Source organism: Neophocaena asiaeorientalis, unplaced genomic scaffold (assembly GCF_003031525.2).
Source record: "Neophocaena asiaeorientalis asiaeorientalis breed wild unplaced genomic scaffold, Neophocaena_asiaeorientalis_V1.1 scaffold134, whole genome shotgun sequence".
Taxonomy (NCBI): Eukaryota; Metazoa; Chordata; class Mammalia; order Artiodactyla; family Phocoenidae; genus Neophocaena; species Neophocaena asiaeorientalis.
This window is the reverse complement of record NW_020185339.1, coordinates 6,198,861-6,217,897: the sequence shown is the minus strand read 5'-3', so window position 1 is coordinate 6,217,897 and position 19,037 is coordinate 6,198,861. Positions and strand designations below refer to the sequence as shown.

General features: G+C 36.4%; 1 protein-coding gene across 3 annotated transcripts in view; it reads left to right on the top strand.

Moving 5' to 3' along the window:
• The window catches only part of NAV3 (neuron navigator 3), a 356,590-nt gene extending 338,796 nt beyond the window's left edge, over positions 1-17,794 (top strand). For all 3 annotated transcript variants that reach the window (XM_024736709.1, XM_024736708.1, XM_024736707.1), the window contains 6 exons: positions 5,450-5,604; positions 6,649-6,720; positions 7,305-7,501; positions 8,418-8,536; positions 12,611-12,814; positions 17,385-17,794. In XM_024736709.1, coding sequence (XP_024592477.1) covers positions 5,450-5,604; positions 6,649-6,720; positions 7,305-7,501; positions 8,418-8,536; positions 12,611-12,814; positions 17,385-17,504 — 867 coding nt within the window. In that variant the 3' untranslated portion in view covers positions 17,505-17,794. The remainder of the gene's footprint in view (positions 1-5,449; positions 5,605-6,648; positions 6,721-7,304; positions 7,502-8,417; positions 8,537-12,610; positions 12,815-17,384) is intronic.
• Positions 17,795-19,037: the final 1,243 nt, after the last annotated feature.

Sequence of the window (19,037 nt, the reverse complement as noted above, 5' to 3'; positions counted from 1 at the left end):
CAGAAACCTCTGGCCTGCAAATTTTTAGAAAAGAAACATGACTTCCCAAAGCAACCCAAACCCACTGGATTCTTGACATAAACAAGACATTTAATTTAGTGAACAAAAATTTCTTAAAGGAGTAGTTCATTAAGTCCATATCACTGACCAACTGTGGGACCTAGGGCTGATTGTTAAATTTCTTTGTGCCTTACTTTTCCCAGCTGTAAAATGGGAAAAAATAGTGGGGTTGTGGTAAGGACTAAATGGGTGTGTATCTGTGTGTGTGTGTGTGAGAGAGAGAGAGAGAGACAGACAGACAGACAGATAGAAGCAGGGAAAGGGAGAGAATAGTACAAGTAGCAAGCACCACCTAAGGGTTGCCTGCAGTTATTAATTATAGCTCTTCGTTCCCAATACTGTAACGGTTTCTTACACAAATACACACAGACACATACAGACCACCCACCCCCATCACATACACGGATCTTTGTTCAAAATTGGCTTATATGTATTTTTCAAGGAGAACAAAGGTGTGTATAAAGCACGATGGGATCTCTTAATGTGGACTCAATACAGCACATGAATCCCGAATGTTTCTTTGGAACTCAACACTATTTGGATTGTGGTTGAACCACCCATTCTCATTTCAAGTAGAGAGAGACATGGCACCTGAGGCAGAATATTGAACTCTTCTTTTTTTTTTTTATTTTTTTTTATTTTTTATTTTTTTTTTTGCGGTACGCGGGCCTCTCACTGCTGTGGCCTCTCCCGTTGCGGAGCACAGGCTCCGGACGCGCAGGCTCAGCGGCCATGGCTCACGGGCCTAGCTCTTCCACGGCATGTGGGATCTTCCCGGACCGGGGCACGAACCCATGTCCCCTGCATTGGCAGGCGGACTCTCAACCACTGTGCCACCAGGGAAGCCTTGAACTCTTCTTTAAGCAGAAGCAGGAAGAGCACAGTTGTTTGCTTCAGCCTATACCTTTAATGCCTCCAGTGAATTCTGGGTCTCCTCATAGCTTTATTTAAAAGCTTTTAGCACATTTTGTTTTCTTTTCAGCCAAAATGATGAAAGAATTTGCATCTCTTAATTACCCTCAGTGCTCTCTTTGGTGTTTCCTTAATGTTGATGTGACAGAACTCTTTAGAAGTTACTTCTGTTATGAAAAAAGCAAGTGGTTGGAAGATAAGAGAAGAATAGATTTATTAGAGGAAATGGGCATTTTGATAAAGTTGGAAAATCACTTAAAATCAAGTTTCAAATCAGATAGATTGACTTGGATATAATTCGACATGCTAAAATAAAGTAGGGTAACTTAACATTAGTTCTAAAATTTGCCTCACTCCAAAATATACTGTTATATATAAGTTCTTTTTATTTCAGTTTAAAAAAAGTGTTTAGTACTTGGAGATATTCTTAATCAATAATAATTTATATGTCCTTTAAAATTTGATCAAGTATATCCAGCACTCTTATTTTCTACTTTTTCTGAATAAAATCACTTGTGCCATTATGAGGTCAGTTTAATCTTTGTTATTACAAACTGATGAAAAATGAAGCTTCCCAAGAGCCTTTGAACAGAACAAATGATGCTAGTAAACAGTAATAGGAAGAAATCCATGGACAAATCACATGGCATTCATCACCAAGAAAGCACAAACTACAAGTAACAAATGCTTATTGTTTCTTTGGGTTTATAAGATTTGAATGAGCTGTCAGTAATGTTGCATACCAACTCATGGCCAGAGAATTTGGCCAATTCTCGCCAAATTGAAAGAGAATCCACACTTCATTTTCGGGGGGTTGATGGTATGTGAGAGTGGTATAGAGAAATGGGGATGACAGGTTGGGATTGTAGGAAGGATGCTGCCAAGTGTAGATTTACTTAAGTAAAGGGTGAATGAGGTACGAAATAAATTCTTTTCCTGAGAAATAGAACTGTGTAACTGCTGACATGCTTTCTGCTATGCCTTCGAAAGCTCTGAAGAGACAAAGCCACAAATCACTCACTGATTCCAAAAAAAGCCAATAATAAACCATCAAATGAAAAAAATCTTTTCATGTTTTTGTTCCCTCTGCATTTTACATTCTTTTCCTCTTCCCACTCTTCAAGCCCTCTCTCGAGTTGCCAGCTGGAATATTTTGATTGAAAGCAGGACACATAAACAGTTACACTTTGTGACATTTTATATGGTGGGCCCAGAGGCTAGAGATGGATTTAGTAAAGAATATGTGGCCAACTGAAGCCAATTGGAATGTTAGGTGGGAAAAGATCAGAAAGCTGGACTTGGTAGATTCATTGTGAGTGTGTCTGGAGTCAAAATCAGAGATAGCAATGATCAATAGTTTTTGTATAACTGCTGTGTTCTGTGTATATTTTCAAAGCATGGGATTCATTTCATTATCAATGTCCATCTAGTAGATATACCTGTTTTTTTCTGCCTGATTAGATCTTGGACATGAAACTTCTAATGCTAATGTATCAGTACTTCAATCTAAGATTTTACCCTGATTAAGCTAGAGTGGGGATCATGAAGTGATTTCAAAAAGGTTTGAGAAAACTCAAGTTGTATGACCAAATTATTTGTGTATGCCTGTTTCTACTTGTGACTGGTCCGTAGCTTTCATTAGATTCCCAAAGGGATCTACTACCCTTCTCAAGATGAGAGAGGACCACAATAGAATCTAATGGCCCTATTTTTCCAAAGTCACCCGGTGATTCTTCTTTACCAAATTCAATTCAAACTTCTCCCCCTCCCCTGCCCCCTTCAGCTCCACCACCTCCTCCTCTCCCCCCACCTCTCTCTCCCTCTTTTGATCCGTATATACTAAATTGCTTTAATTGATCCCCTCTTTCTAGAAATTGTTCCGATTTTCATGATTTTCATTCTCTCCTTGTCTCCTTCCTACCCTCTAGTAAGCTGCTGCTCAGTGCCTTTCACTGACTGTTTTTCCGTCACCTTCCAGTAAATGAAAATATCCCCCAACATTCTTTTCTCTCCCACTTCTGTTCTCATCTGGATAACTCCCTTGTTTCAACTTGTATTGGCTCCAATTGGACAGTATTGGCTGTGCCCACTCTTCCATATGGTAGGCATTTCTATTAGCTTATAAGTATGTTTTCATTAGCATACTAAATATACATGTTTAGGAATGCCAATTTCAATTCTTGTATATTCGTGATGTATCTGTGAAAATATATCACAAATCCATCTTCTTTCATCCATCTCTACTACCATTACCCTCCCACCCAAATAAACACTCTGTCATTTACTTGGACTATTGCAATTGTTTACTAACTGCTTGATTTACAACTTGCATTAAATCCCCCTTCTCTCTCTGCCTCTTTATCCTTGCACCTCATGGAAATAGAATGTCTTCTATTCATTCATAATTCTTCTTTCATAATTAAAAGCTGACCACATTAAAATCCTGCAGTGTTTCCCCACTGCTTTCTGCTCTAGGTCAAAAATCTTCCCATACTTCTACTATTTCTCTTGAGTCCCACAGTGTCTCTTGGCTTCAGCAATTTCAGTATCTCTTGACTGGTTTCTCTTCCTCCTTTGCAATATACTTACCACACTTTGAAATCATGATTCTGACTACATCACTCAGATCCCCAGAATAGTCAATGTTTCTTCACTGTCAGTAGGAAAAGTCCAGTAGTCTTACCAACCATTCAAGGTTGCAAACTTTCCTTTCCAATTTATTTACCACTCTTTCACAAAACATATACTACTGGGTTTTTCCTACATGGATATCATATTTTTGTGTTTCGGCCTTTGTTCTTCTCCATCTATGAAGAAAGCTCTTCTTCCATTTTTAAGCATCACAGTATTACCTAATCTTTAAAATAAAAGGTTAATAGCAAATAATACTGCCACCACAAAGTCTTTCCCAGAAGCTACAAGTAATCTTTACATGCTCTGAACAAAATCTTTAGTGTATATTCTTTTGAGGTAACGTAATAGTTTTCACTGTGAATTTTAGTTATCTATATACATGCCTAACCTATTCTGGGCAGTAAGCATCTTGAATGTGTTTTCCATTTCTAATTAATCATCCTGTCCTTCACATGTATGTTTCCTTAGATAAATAAATTTCTCTACCCTGGGGAAAACAACAACATATAAATGGTGCACATGTTTATGTAGCAAAATCCAAATTCCTCTGCATGGATTCAAAGTATTTTCGATTTCCCCTTTCATTGAGATCACTACTGCCATGGACCATTTCTCTTGCAAAAGCAGAACACCAATATTTTTCCCAACACATCACACACTCGTATCTTCCACCTCTTACGCTTTACTCTTTATTCTTCAATTATACCTCCTGCCCTCATACCCTATAGTTCTATGAACCTTAAATCTGGATTAGATGCCTCTCTTTAGTTTTTCTATAGTGTTTTATGCATTTCAGTTATCACATTGCCTTCAGACTTACTTGTTGGCCTGCCTTTCTATCAACTCTAATGCCTGAATATAAAAGTAATCTCTAAATCCTTGGTGCCAGAGTACCTGGCACATAGTAGGCGCTTGCTAAAGCTGTGTTGAAAGAGTAAAAAACTACATACTTATCATTTGGAATTCTATTCATTATTCAAGATCCATCATGAAATTGTTTTTTAACCCTGCTCAAGATGTACAAATGGAAAATGTCATTGTAAATATGCAAATATTATGGAAATGCTCTTACTGATTAGGATAATTCTAAGAAATCTAATTATATTTCTAGCCTACCCATCTGTGAGAGCAATCAGTGAACTGGTTATCATATTTAGATTAAAAGCTATTAGAAAGGAATAATATCTGTAAAGAACCAAGGGGCTTAATAAATGCTAAATGCTAATGTCACTTAACCTAATGAAATATAACACATTTTGTCTGTTGTTATAAATTACAACAATTGCAAGCAGATAATAAATAAATAACAAATCAACCAACCACAGTTTTATTTGAGTCCCAGGGCTGTATTTTCAGATGCACCTCATCAAAATGAATTGGAATTAAAATATTTAAAGTCTTATTGGAAACTTAGGGGTGCCATTTTGGATTTAGTCTATACTTGAAATTATAAGGTTTGCTAAAATCCATCTTTATCATTGTAATACCAAAAACAAGAATGAATCTCAGTATTTGTGGTTTATCCTAAGAGCTCATATCCAGAATTCTTTTTTTTTTCACTTTTCTTCCAGGGAGAAAACAACTGAGGAGTGTGTCCTTGTGTTTACAGCTTTATATTTACTTCAGGTGTCCTGTACTGGCTTTTCTCTTTCCTTTAAAAGTGTATCCTCTCAACATTGTATGTTTTTTTGCTTTGTAGAGTAAGGTTTTATATCAATGGAATGATCTGTGAGTTTTAATCAAAGAACCTGGATGGACGACAAAATGTATCATTCCTAAACTATGAATTGCTTTCCATTGGTATAAATTTCTCATTAACATATTTGTTTTTTTTTTTTTAAAGGAATTGCAGCAATATCTAGCTAACCTGGCTGAACAATGCAGTGCGGATAATAACGGTGTAGAGCTTCCAGTTGTAATAATTCTTGATAATCTTCATCATGTGGGCTCTTTGAGTGATATCTTCAATGGTTTTCTCAACTGTAAATACAATAAATGGTATGCTTGTGAAATATTTCGAGTGATAAGATATGAAAAAATGGTGATCAAATATGCATTCTTGTGCCTTTATACCTTTTAAGACGTATAGTGGATGCTATTAATTTGAGAAGCCTTCATTACTATTATACCATATTTCCAAAGAACCTCTATGTGTTCATTAGAACATCTGTTTATTCATTCAACAATTGCGTCCCAGGCACTTCTATGGCAACATTACTTACTTGATGATGTTAACTTCTACAGGTATGCTGGAAGTCTGGGAGACCATTATCAATGATGGAATGTTTGAATCAGGGAGATTAAGAACTAGAACGAAGCTATAGAGCTCTTGTTTCACTCTTAGTCCATTTAAAGTTTAAATTCAGCCTTCCTATAGAAATAATTTTAATACATTCAGATATACCTCTCTCCACTAGTGATTCTAATTTTTAACTATTTACATGAAAGAAAAGGTTAAAGTAGGGTATAAAAAAAATCTGAAAACCCACTTAAGATTCACTATAGTATGGCCTCTAAAAAAGGACATATAAGAACAACAACATAAATGTTAGCTTTAATGGTGCAAGTAACCCAGTTATCTCTGCTAGAGATTTTTTAAATGTTAAAAATTAATCAGCATAAAATAAATATTGAAACAAGAATATAAATTCTTTCATGTTATTAAGAACCTTTGAAATAATTATGAAACAAAAGAAAAAATTAATGAATTAGATTATAAGCACAAGAATCATAAGATGTTGGAGTAGAGTGAGATCACTGTGATTATTCTGTCTAATCTTTTCATTTCACAGATGAGAAAACTTGGGATTAGAGAGGGGAAATGATTTGCTTAGGATGTCAGATCTGAAATTAGAACCCCAAATCTTAATTTCCAGTTCAGTGATCTTTGTCATTTTCCAACCAAACACTACAGAATTACCCTTTTACAGCCTAATGTTAAAATGGAAAAATCCATATTTATCTAAATTGTTTTTGCAGACAATTTTAATGTATTAATCTCTTTTACCTTTAGTACATATAAATTTTCTTTTTTTTCTCCAGTCCATATATTATTGGAACAATGAATCAGGGAGTTTCTTCATCACCAAATCTAGAGCTGCATCACAATTTCAGGTGAAGATAAATTGAATTTTTTTCATATTGTCTCTTTTCTGTTTGCTTTTGGTTATTGTTTTTTCCAATTGTACATTGAGAAATCCTGCCAGTGGTGACCTGGGGTGTGAAAATAATTCTCACTTCTTCTGACACTCTTTCTCAAGCAGACATTTTGTGGTCCTCAACCTGTAATCAGAAGTGTTTCTTTCAAAAAGAAGAAAAAAGAAATGTTTTTTCTGCTCACTATGTCACTGGCTAAAGTAGAGCACTTTTTTTCTAAGTGTGAGAAATGTGAAGACAGTTCCTATTTCAGGATTTGTGATTCTCCTACAGAAGAGTGCTCAGCCTGTACATGCCCACTCACTGCTGTGACGCACATAAGCTTCTCTTTAGCTCAAGATGAAAAGTTAGTTACAGTATAGCTCTAATGCTAATAGACCTTCTCATCCCTTTGATCATTAACATATGGCCACCAATTAAATTAGGAACATTATTACTTTATATTGGAAAGAGAATCACTGTGGACTTAAAGTTTAATTTATGTAAAAGTTTAATTTATATAAAGATTTCTGAGTTTTTGGGTTTTTTCTCTCTTTTTGTAGGTGGGTACTATGTGCAAACCACACAGAACCAGTAAAAGGCTTTTTAGGCAGATATCTTCGAAGGAAACTGATAGAGATGGAAATTGAAAGGAACATACGCAATAATGACCTAGTCAAAATTATAGATTGGATTCCTAAGACATGGCATCATCTCAACAGTTTTTTGGAAACACACAGTTCTTCTGATGTTACCATTGGTGAGTTCCAAAATTGCAATATGCCATTTTCCAGGAACTACGAGTACGTGGTAAAGATGGCCAGATTGGAGGGCAGAAAATAACAAGTGAAGCTGATGTTTTTCAAGCTTCCAGAGATTTAAGTTTTCATTTTTTTTTCCTTCTGAAAGTTTGCCTTCTTCCAAGCTTTGCATAAATATTTCTAATTAGATTTATTTTGTCTGACTATTATGGTTTACTAAGATTTTACTGACATCGAATAAGTTTAATATAGACAAATATCTAAAAATCAGATAACCATTTGAAATAAATTGTATCTGTTTAGAGTACTTTTTTTATGCTAAAAACAAATATTAGCTTATGGCTCATATCAAATATAGTTGTGAGAGAAGATTTTCGTTAGAGGTAATTTAAGTGTTTTACATATTTCATGAAGACAAAATGGTTTGAATTATTTTCTTGAGTTGGCATAAAGATGTTTGTTTTTGTATTCCTTCTTAAATTGCACGAAAAAAATGTCCCTTTCCCATTGCGGTGGATCATAAAGACATACTCACTAAAGACACAGTGTAAATTAGAAAGAAAAATTCTATATTTGTGATCAGAAGACCGAGGCAGAGACCCACTTCTGCAAATAATGACATATTTTATATTTGACAATTCATTCCAGCATAGTTTTGTCGTTTGTAAAATGGGGCAGATTGACCGGATTATGACCTTTAAGGTTTCTCCTAATGCTAAAATGTTACATTTTAGATTAAGGTTTTAGTGTAAAAAGAAAGGAGGGTCCTGGAGATTGGATCTTCAGTGAAACACACTTTAATATAATCAAACTAGCCAAGATTATAATTTTCTAAGAATCCTATAAGAAACATGCCCCCCAAATGGTGTCTAAATATGGGTTCTTAAAAATGTTTTGTTATTTGTTTCTTCTCAGGTCCTCGACTTTTCCTTCCTTGCCCCATGGATGTAGAAGGTTCTAGAGTATGGTTCATGGATCTCTGGAACTATTCTTTGGTACCTTATATTCTGGAGGCAGTGAGAGAAGGTCTGCAGGTATAGTACTCAATTTTCTTTACTGTTTTTAAAAACTAAGTGAAAAAAATCATCCTTTAAAAGCAAAAATAATTCATTTCTCTGAGTATTTGTGCAGAAAAATAAGGCATGAACTATATAAAAATAGTGGTAAAGTTTCAAAGAACAAATAGTATACACTACTTTTTTTCTGTTCTGAGAATAAATATGTAGGAGAAAGAGAAAGCACAGTTATTCTAACAAGTACACATTGAAGGCCAAATTTATTGCCATAGGTGTTTACAGACCTGTTTTTTTTTTTAATATTTATTTATTTATTTATTGGCTGCACTGGGTCTTAGTTGCAGCACCCGGGATTTTCGTTGCGGCACGTGGGCTCTCTGTTACAGTGCGCAGGCTTCTCTCTAGTTGTGGCACGCAGGGTCATTAGTTGTGACGCGAGGACTCTCTAGTTGTGGCACATGGGCTTAGTTGCCCTGCAGCATGTGGGATCTTAGTTCCCTGACCAGGGATCGAACCAGCGTCCCCTGCATTGTAAGATGGATTCTCAACCACTGGACCACCAGGGAAGTCCCCAGACCTGTGCTTATTAGATAGCTAGTTAATTGCACAGTTCTACATCTTATAAGAAAGGCATGTTTATATGGACCTTGATCATTTATTTTCTTCTTATCTAATCTGCAACAAGTAGTTTTTGCTTATAGTTTCCTTGCTTCAGGATATTTCTTTTTTGAAGCCCTTTAACGTCACTTGTAAGATCCTTTACTATTTATGAGAGTGCTCTAAATCTAAGGCATCTGACTTTTTAAAATCTATGGCAGGCGGGTTTAGGAGCGCCCCTGCTGTCCCTGGCATCCACCTTTCATCCACCCCTTCTATTTACTCTTCACTAAGAAGTCAAAATATATCACTAATAAGAAAACCCTTTTTCTTCAATAAAATGTATCATCCCTTTTCCATCACTCTTGATTTTTCCTTATATTGAAGTTGAAATTTCATGAAATTGTAGAATTATAAAACTTACGTGTGAATATTTTAAGATTGATATTGTATAATTACCAAACTTGTGGCAGAAAAATCCAGTCATCTTTACAATAACTTAGCTAAGGTTTAGGTAGTATTTTGCTTAGGCATCTCTATTTCTGGTTATCACAACTGCTGCTAGAATTAAGATATACTTCATGCTTTTCACATTTTGTCATCTGCAATACTGTGTTAAGTCTTTATTTTACTGTCTAAAAAAACCGGTTTTCTACTTTACTTCATTTTGCTTCCTTTTACCATCATGCTTTCCTCACCTAGTAGAAGGGCATGGCAGTGATTTAGAACTATCATATTATGAGGGTGTTCTGAGAATTCAGAGGTAATGATCCTAGAGAATGCTGTCAATTGGTTCTAATCCATATTTAAATAACTCAATTTCATATTTTTAAGGGTATAAGCCAAACTAGCCCCAGAAAGTGTCTCCAACAAAATTAAAGACTGTACCAAAGGTTTTTATTTTTCAAGTATAACATAACACATGTGAGGATTCCTCTAAAACTATTATGCTTTCTCAGATGTGAGTTGGGTCTCTTGATTTCAACCATTTTTACCAAAAAATATATATATATTTTTTAATGAAAATGTATTTAAAATATTCACAGTCATAATTTTAGAATAAATATTTAAATGAATTATTTGTTCTCTAGATACTATTTCAGTATTAATAAACTATGATCCAAATCTTTATATATGAAATTCTCCTTATTTCGTATTCATTTGCTAATATCTAGAAAGAATTAGAAGCATTTTAAAAACTCAAAAACCATGATACCTAAAAATCCTTAGATCTCATTTTTTTAACTACATAATGTTTTTAATATTTAAGTCGATATTATTTATAAATCACTATCCTGAGAATTATCATACTATAAAGCTTCCATTTAAACAAAGGCATAATCACTAAGGTAATACCAGTTTCCCAAACTGAGAGATACTTCAAAAAAAATTTTTGAGGAGAGATTAAAAGATCTCAAGTTTTATGCTGTGGTTCTAGATGTTTAGTAGTAGGTTAGTGTGAAAGCTGGTTCAACCATGATGTAGGGAGTAGCTGGGTGTTGGTGGGGATTGGTGGCAGGAAGCAGGAGGAATTCAGCACTTGGAGAGAAAAAGGAAAACCCTTTGGTGAGTAGAGAGTTCTCATTGCTACTGAAGGATACGCTGGACCAGAAGTCTGTTGGCAGATGATGTTCTTGGGATGGTCCATATGTGACTTCTGGAGGAACAGGAAAAAAAGGAATCACACATGTCATGAACCATTTCCTTGGATATCCTGGCAACAAAGAACCATGAATTGGAACAAGAGGTGGAAAAACAAAGCATGGTTACAAAGATGAAAATCTGAGTTGAGAGGAACAGAAAACGCTCTCTTCAAATGAAGGCGGATACTTTGATGGGGAACCGTATGGGGAATACACTTTACCAGATGTTCTAGTTGAAAAAAACACTGATGATGCACTGGATTCCAATGTTTATTCTGATGATTCTATCTTTCTTGAAACGTCAACAATCAGATTATCTCCTTCTGAATGTTTATATTTCATTTCTTTCAATTCTTCTTCTATAGCATCTATTTTACTCTGGAATATAGAATTGAGCCTGTTTAGCTTTCTATTGGTCACCCCCAGTTTTGCTGTCCTTGATGATTCTTTAAAGGCTGACATCTGTTGATTCTACTAGACTTCCATATTTTTTTGGTAACATTTCCTTTCCAAGAATTATATGCTTTCCTTCAATTAGTTTAAGTTGTATAGCAAGCTATGTTTTACAGCCTCTATAAAGTAGATTTTTAACTGAGAGAAATTTTCTGCTCTAAAAGAAGAGAACTATTAAAAAAAAAAAAGAAAGAAAACTAACCATTGCCACCCCTACCATCATCCCCTAAACAAATGCACAGCTATCAAGACCTGAACTTTTTTTTGTCTTAAGACAAGCTACCATAATGTCATACAACTTCTCCAGGAGAAACTCAAAAGACAGTTCCAAGGCAGCCATGGGCTTTCATGGCCTCAATGTCCGCCATTTTGCTTTTGTCTCACTGAACCACAAGAAGCCACATAGAACACTTAACATGGTGTTCTGTGCCATCCACGACCAAGATGTGTATACACCTAGTAACCAGGATTGCCTTCAGTGGAGTAGGAGAGTCCATTAAAGAACTAGCGTACCCATGTTACTGTCCTCTTCTCTTAATTTTAACTTTTCTTTCTGTGCCCCTGTGGCTTATACTTTTTTATTTTTTTACCAAGTCCCATCAACCTCTTTCTCCTCAGTGTGCCCTTCCCAGTTTGGTTTTGGCTTTGCGTTCAGCTTAAAAATTCTTTAACATCGCTTGGATTCATCTGCCCTCTACTCCACTGCCAGTACTTTAACCAGGCTTTATAATCTCTTTCTATTAACTTTCTCCCTCCATATGAGTTTTGACAGATCTTTCATTTCCCATGATTCTCCTCTTTTACTAGTGGCCTTATAGAAAATATCTAAAAAGAGTTTTAATGGGAAGCAGTGAGATTATAGAGGAAGTTAATCTGAGGGAAATGGTTGTCGGAGAAAAGATTCTTATTTTCAAGGAAAATTTGAGTAGAATGAAGTGGACAGAGAAAAGAAGTCTCTTTTATCCACCATCTTTCCAAAGTGCACTTTAGTAAAGAAAGCTATTTAGTGTCTAGCTTTTTAATTTCTCCATTACTGGAACTTTCCTTTCTCAATGATGAGCTTTCTTTTAGTTTGTAAAATTACTAACAAAGATAAATGGGGCAGCCATTTCTTCATGTATTTAAAATAAAGCTCCTTCATGCTCTCCTCCAAATGTTGATAACCTATCCCAAATGTTCAGCTTTATTTTGTCTCAAGCTTTATTTTGTCTAGCCTTCAAGTTTTAAGTGAACTATATAGAGAGATATATGTTTAAAATCTGGAAAATTGTGTATGGACACTTCATTCCCCTGAGTCCCATAGGAACTCAGTGTGCAAAGGAATCAATCAATTAGTAGTCACCTTTTGTACTGAATAGAAATGCATTTTATATGTGCTAAATTTGTGATCACTTTTTAGATGTATGGGAAACGAGCACCCTGGGAAGATCCCTCAAAGTGGGTGCTTGATACATACCCATGGAGCTCAGCATCTTTGCCTCAGGAGGGCCCAGCATTACTTCAGTTGAGACCAGAAGATGTTGGGTATGAGGGCTGCATATCCACAAAGGAAGCTACAACCTCAAAGCACATTCCACAAACTGACACAGAGGGGGATCCCCTGGTAAGAAGCTGATGTTTGGTTCTTCCTATATAATCTTGACTATAGTGTGCGGTCATTAGTATTTATGCATCAGAGACATTAGTTATCCTAGGTAATATTTGAAACTGTCCTGATGTTGGTACTCAGTTTTAAAATTTTTACCTTTGGCCTACTTTCATTGGGTGAAACTCTTAAAATGAAAGACCAAACTCATATGCTTAAAAATAATCAAAAAACACTGAAACCAGGCTGAACTCTGCAGCCATAAGTTTTCTTTTATTATGCAGAAAATTGTGTAAATAAGTCAATAGATTTTAAACATTCAGTACTCAATTCATTAGGTATGTAAGAGAAAACTGAATTTTGTTCTAAAATGAAAGAAACCAAAAGAATATAATCTAATGTATGCTTGAAGAACTAAAGAATGTTTTACACGTATCTGACTAAATTTAGAATTAGTCCTCTATTGGCAACAGTAGGGAAGAATAAACTGACTTGAAATCAAAGGGACGTTATTCTCTGCCTTGCTCAGTTTGCAATCATGAAAGGCTTAATATAAGTCAGTAAAACTCCAAAGTATGAGTACTCTGAAAATATTAAGTACATGACAGGAAAATGACTTTATTTTTGTATGTATATTTTATTTTTAGAGATGACTTTCCATAGATTGGTATCAAACGTAATGTGTTTGTTAGCTTACTATTCTCTGACTAAAGGGATCACTGGGAAACCAATACAGAAAGAAGACATGCTGAGATAAAGGTCATTATGTTACTTAAAGCAAACAAAAAAGGAAATGATTAAAATCATAATCTATAACTATACCTAAAGACAGAAAATGACTTGCTATCTTGTGGAATACCCTTATACCAACAACCCCGACATGTATATGTCATCATCATTTCAGCTGATCATTCTGAATATTTGGGGGTTTATATGTGAACCACCTGATAAAGTTTCATGATTTTTTCCCCAACAAAATGGACACACACAGAAGATTTTGCATACTGTTTCAAGAAGTTCCATAAAGTCACAGAGATATAAACATTGACCTACTTAGAGCCCAGGGATCTCTTATTTAGGACTTTTGATCTAGGCTATAAACTTCTTAAGGGCCTGGCGTTGTATTTTTATGACAAGTATCTGGCCCTTTAGCTCATACATAGCTAGAAATCAACAGTGGTGGTGGAATTGGTTTGAATTCTGCCTAATTGTGAGCAGACACTAAGTAATTCCTGATAGGATGATTAAAATGTAATAGAGTAAAATTAAGCCTTAGAGGACAAATATGGGTTATTTCCTCTGAATTTTTTATAAATTCCAGTTCTCCTTTTGCAGATTTTAATACAGTTCCTGATAAAGGTGAGGTGTTTATAAGGTTTGTTTTCAGGGTTACTCTACAGAGTATGGGACATTTAAGGGATGTCTTAAATTTTCCCAATTCCCATAGTCCTGGTCAGCTAAACCCATTAATCACTCCTTTCCCTGGCTCAGAATGCTCTTGTCTTCTAGCATGGAAAAGAGATCAGGATCTCCACATTTTGAATGAGAATTTGGGTAAAAAATATCTCTGATTCCTAACCTGCTGCTCACCTAAACATCTTAAGGAACAAGGGTTTATGATACCTGACATGTTAAATGACAAAAACCTTATCATCTAAAAATCTTTGAATTAGGCACATTCTGATAGAGAAGTAAGTACCTCTCCGCATTTATTGCTCTATATTTTTATAATTATTGACATAGGTAAAAACATATTTGCAGTCCAATCTAAATCAGAAAAAAATCTACTATTTAATGTCAGTAATATATTTTTGAATCTGAACACGGATGCAAGTGTTTGGTACATCTCACGGTGTTTAAATATATAATGTGTATTCATCATCAACAAACTCATTAATTTCATTCATTCAGTAAATATTAGTAAATAATAAGTATGTACTCAAGGCTAAGACCTGGTGATCAGAAAATAAATTAGATCTCATTTCTGATCTTAGGAAGCTCACAGTCCAGCCGTGGAGAGAGACATGTATATATATAAATTATAGTAAAATAATGATAGAAGTATATCCTAGATAGATATATCCTAGATAGAGTTGTGAGTCTGTTGAGGAATTGATTAGGAGAAAGCTCCAGAGGAGGAAAGGCTTGAGCTAGGTCTGGAAGGATGAATAGAAACTCATCATGGGGTTGGGTAGGGAAGATCCAAAATTAAGAAAATAGCACGTGAAACGTGATGGAACAGTACAGTAAAAATAATGAGTTTAGGGAGCTGTATACAAATTGTTGGGATTAGAACAAAAGGGACGGGAGGAATTACAGCTACAGAAGTCTGCAATTGTAAAATCATGTGAAGCCTTGTTTATCTTGTAGGAAGTTAAAATTTTATCACACAGACAATGGGGAGCCACCAAAAGTTTTTGAGCAAGGGACTACCTCATTAGATTTGCAGTTTATAAAGATCGCCTTGATAATAGAATAGAGGGCAGATTAAAGGAGAGAGGATGGAGGCTGGGAGACTAGCAGACGTGTAAATACCAGGGATGATAAGGACCTGATGGAGGTGTTACAAATGTAAGACGTTATATTTCTGACCCTGGGTATGGGAAAGAAGGAAGGGGGAAGAGAGGAGGGAAATACTTTTGTAGAGAATAATGATCTATCCGAGTGACTACTGAATGGTATGGAACCTTACCTCCCTCTTGTAATCTCCTTTGACTTGAATGTACAAAGCAACCCTATGAGAAGGCAGAGTAAAGCCTTCATATGTATTTATTATGAATCTGAGATTCTGAACTTATTCTAATAGAACATATTTACTATATGGCACTATTTTCAAAAATTAAGACTTTAATAATACTCTTATTATACGGTAGAACTTTTACAACAGTCAGCATTCAAGTGATTTCAAACATTTGTGACTGAGATAGAAGCACAACCCTTGAAACCATTTCTGCCCTTGGAAGGTGCTCAAAACACAATTCTCTTTTACAAATCATCTTCACCCAGATGCTTGAATATACAGCCGGCTACTAACAAGGGAGGGATTGACAAAGGAAAGGAAAAAGAGAATATGAATGTGCATGAAGGTAGGGGTGTGTGTGTGTGTGTGTGTGTGTGTGTGTGTGTGTGTGTGTGTGTGTGTATGTATGTATGCCCTCACATGCATGAGAGAGACAGAGAAACGAGAGGAGAGAGAGGGCAAGAGAGAAACAGAATATTGATGGAGACATTTAGCTTTTTGACTTACTGGGTTTAAGAGATTATCACCAACTACTTTAATTTCATATCTTTATGTAGCTAGTTTAATAAATTCAGGGAATTAGACAAAAAATTATATTGAAAAATATTGTCCTGAAGAATATTAAAATGACTTTAAAATGTGCTGTAACTGTAGCTTCTTCGTCAGAAAGGCATCCCTGCTGGAATTGGTAATTACCAGTTTGTCATTTTATTTCACAGGTCTTTTTTGAACACACATTTTACGCTGAGCATACAAGCATGCAGAGCCTAACATATGACTAAGGAATCCTTTTTAGATTTCTCCTTTCTTTGGGATCAGATTCCCTATATTTCTAAGTTGGAAACAAAACCCAAAAAACTTTGATTACATTATGAAATAGCAAAGTTAGCATGCATTAAACAATACAAACATTATTACAGTTTACAGAAAACCTTGATAAGAAAACAACCCTCCCGAAGACATGTGCCATTTTTTCTGTGCTTTCTAAAACTGTTGAACCATTTATTCATGATTCACTTTTAAACAGTCTTTCTTTTTCCATCCCTACCAGTGGATCTGCAGATCTATCAAAATCCAAGCAAGGTGGCTGCCTTTTATTTTCTAATACATGGAAATGCTAGCTGTCTTTCTCCCCAGCTGCTTTCATGCCTACGTCCCTTTTATGAGAACAAACATTGCCATTGTCCTATAAGGCTGGGAAACTTGAGACAGCCGCTCTTGTTCCAGATGGTGGTTGTAGTTTTCAGTGAGTTATCCATCATATTTTAGCCAGACATTCAACAACCACAGAAACTTGACAGTGATTCTTCCCTTCTCCCTGTTCCAACGTTCATGGTCGGCTTCACTTGGTCACCTCTCAAGGTCAGCTCCTAAGCAGCAGATGGGGGGCTCCATTCCACTCCATCCCCACCTCCTCTCCAGGGACCATGTCCAGGAGCCCTTGTGTGCATCTGCCTGTAGGAACATTCAGGACTTTCAGTTGTCATTCAGTGCCTTCTGCTTCTCACCCAAAGAGCTGGGCAGCTTGGTGTACTCTCCAGCCACGAGCCCAGATGTCCAGCTGTGATAGTTTCCTTTCCCCTCTCCCTGCTGGAGCTGTATTCATTTACAACTGCAAATAAAAGACTTATGCGGAGGCCCTATTTTGTCCTTATGGTTTGCTGCTGTAGTCATGTTTGGGAGAAACCGTTAGGAGCCAGGGGCAACTAGTAAAAATCTAAAATTTTTTTCCATTTCCCTTGGAGGGGATGAGATGGGTCGTCCATGTGGCTCGGGGCCGTGTGTTTTCTGGGACTGGCTTCCTCAATGCATCGTTGCCTCCATCGATGTCTCCTTTTCTTTCTTCAGATGAATATGCTAATGAAACTCCAAGAAGCAGCCAATTACTCGGGCACACAAAGCTGCGACAGTGATAGCACCAGCCACCATGAAGACGTTTTGGATTCGTCTCTTGAATCTACCCTCTAGAGGGTGAAAAAAGTTAGTGGAAAAGACTATGCTTTAGAAAAAAAAAAAAAAGGTTAAAAAGTAAGGTATTTTCACTAAACCACTGACAATGTGAAAGCACCCAGTCCAGGGCCCTGATCCAGGGCCGTGGTCTCCAAGGAGGCAGTAGAACTAAGTTTGAACCGCCAAGATGCTAAACTGACACAGAAGTGTAACTTGCTTTCCTTTCTAGGCATTTGTATATCTGTGGAGTGATGTAAGGCTCCATTACTCAACTGGAAAGGACCCTAATGACAGGGCAACTGCATAGATTGCACATGGGATAGCCAAGCTGGACCTTCTGTTTTTCCTCTTTAAAAGTTTACAATGCAGACCTTTTTTCGTTGTTGTTCCTTCCTTTGGTTTCCTCTGAGGGGCTGTTCTCCCCAAGCAGGGTCCACGCCTCTGATGCGTCCAAGCTCCTCTGTGCCACATGGTGCTGGTCACGGAGCCCCAGCAGTGTTTGTGTTGTGCGCTCACCCCATTCCTAAATGAAGAGGCCAGGCCTCCGCAAGCACAAATGGAATTGTGCAACCGCCTGGGGAAACACTGCTGTGACAAGCTGGAGAAGTGCCAGTGTCATTCAACTGCCATGATCACAGGATGTGCTCCACCCACTTTCTAGTGTCTGAGTCACGGGTTTGATAAGGTTGTCTTTACCACCGTGGTCTTTTTAAACCACCTGCCCACTCCCTTAAAAAGAGTTTTATACCAATTATTAGTCAACACTGATAAAAGGCTTTTTTAGGGCTTTATTTGTTTGAGCCTTGTCAGTGAAAAGAAGCAACATTTCCTATGGTGCTGTCTCACTGCCTTAAAACCAATTTCTACAACAGTTTAACAGTTGGTTTAAATCCTAAACCATTGGTGATTTCCACTGTCTTTTCATTTACAACACCGGTTAACGCAGTAGCCTCATCTCTCTCTATTTTTGTGTTTGTTTTTGAAGAAATGGATAGGAGAAAGATCCGTATTTTTACCTTGTGAATAGATTGCTTTGCCTATCCTCCAAAATACTCAAGTAAACCCAGAAACCCTCTTTGACTGTCACTTAAAAGCGAAGCCATGTGGCTAAATTTCATCCAGCTCTAGGGGAAAGAGTTTCAGAAGGCGGGAGATTGTGATTTCTTATCCAGCAGAGCTGGAAGCACTAGATGCGGCATGAAGCACAACGATTCCGCTTTTTTCCCCTATTGGTTTTTTTTTTTTTAATTATTATGAGTTTTGAACATGTTGTTTTGATGGATATTGTTGTACATGAGAAATTCAGCATTCGAGAACACTGATGCAGTGAAGTCACTGTGGATGAGGAAGCGTTTATACTGTAAAAGGACGTTAGATTTGCACAGTCTACTGGGTAGGTATTGTAAATAATCATTTTAAAAACTTGCACAAATCGAAATAAACACACACACAAAATTGTATTTTATCCTGTGGGTGTTAAGAGATGTTTCACTTGCTGAGATTTCCTGTACTTTGCAAATACAGAATGCAAACCCTCAACACTGTTATTAT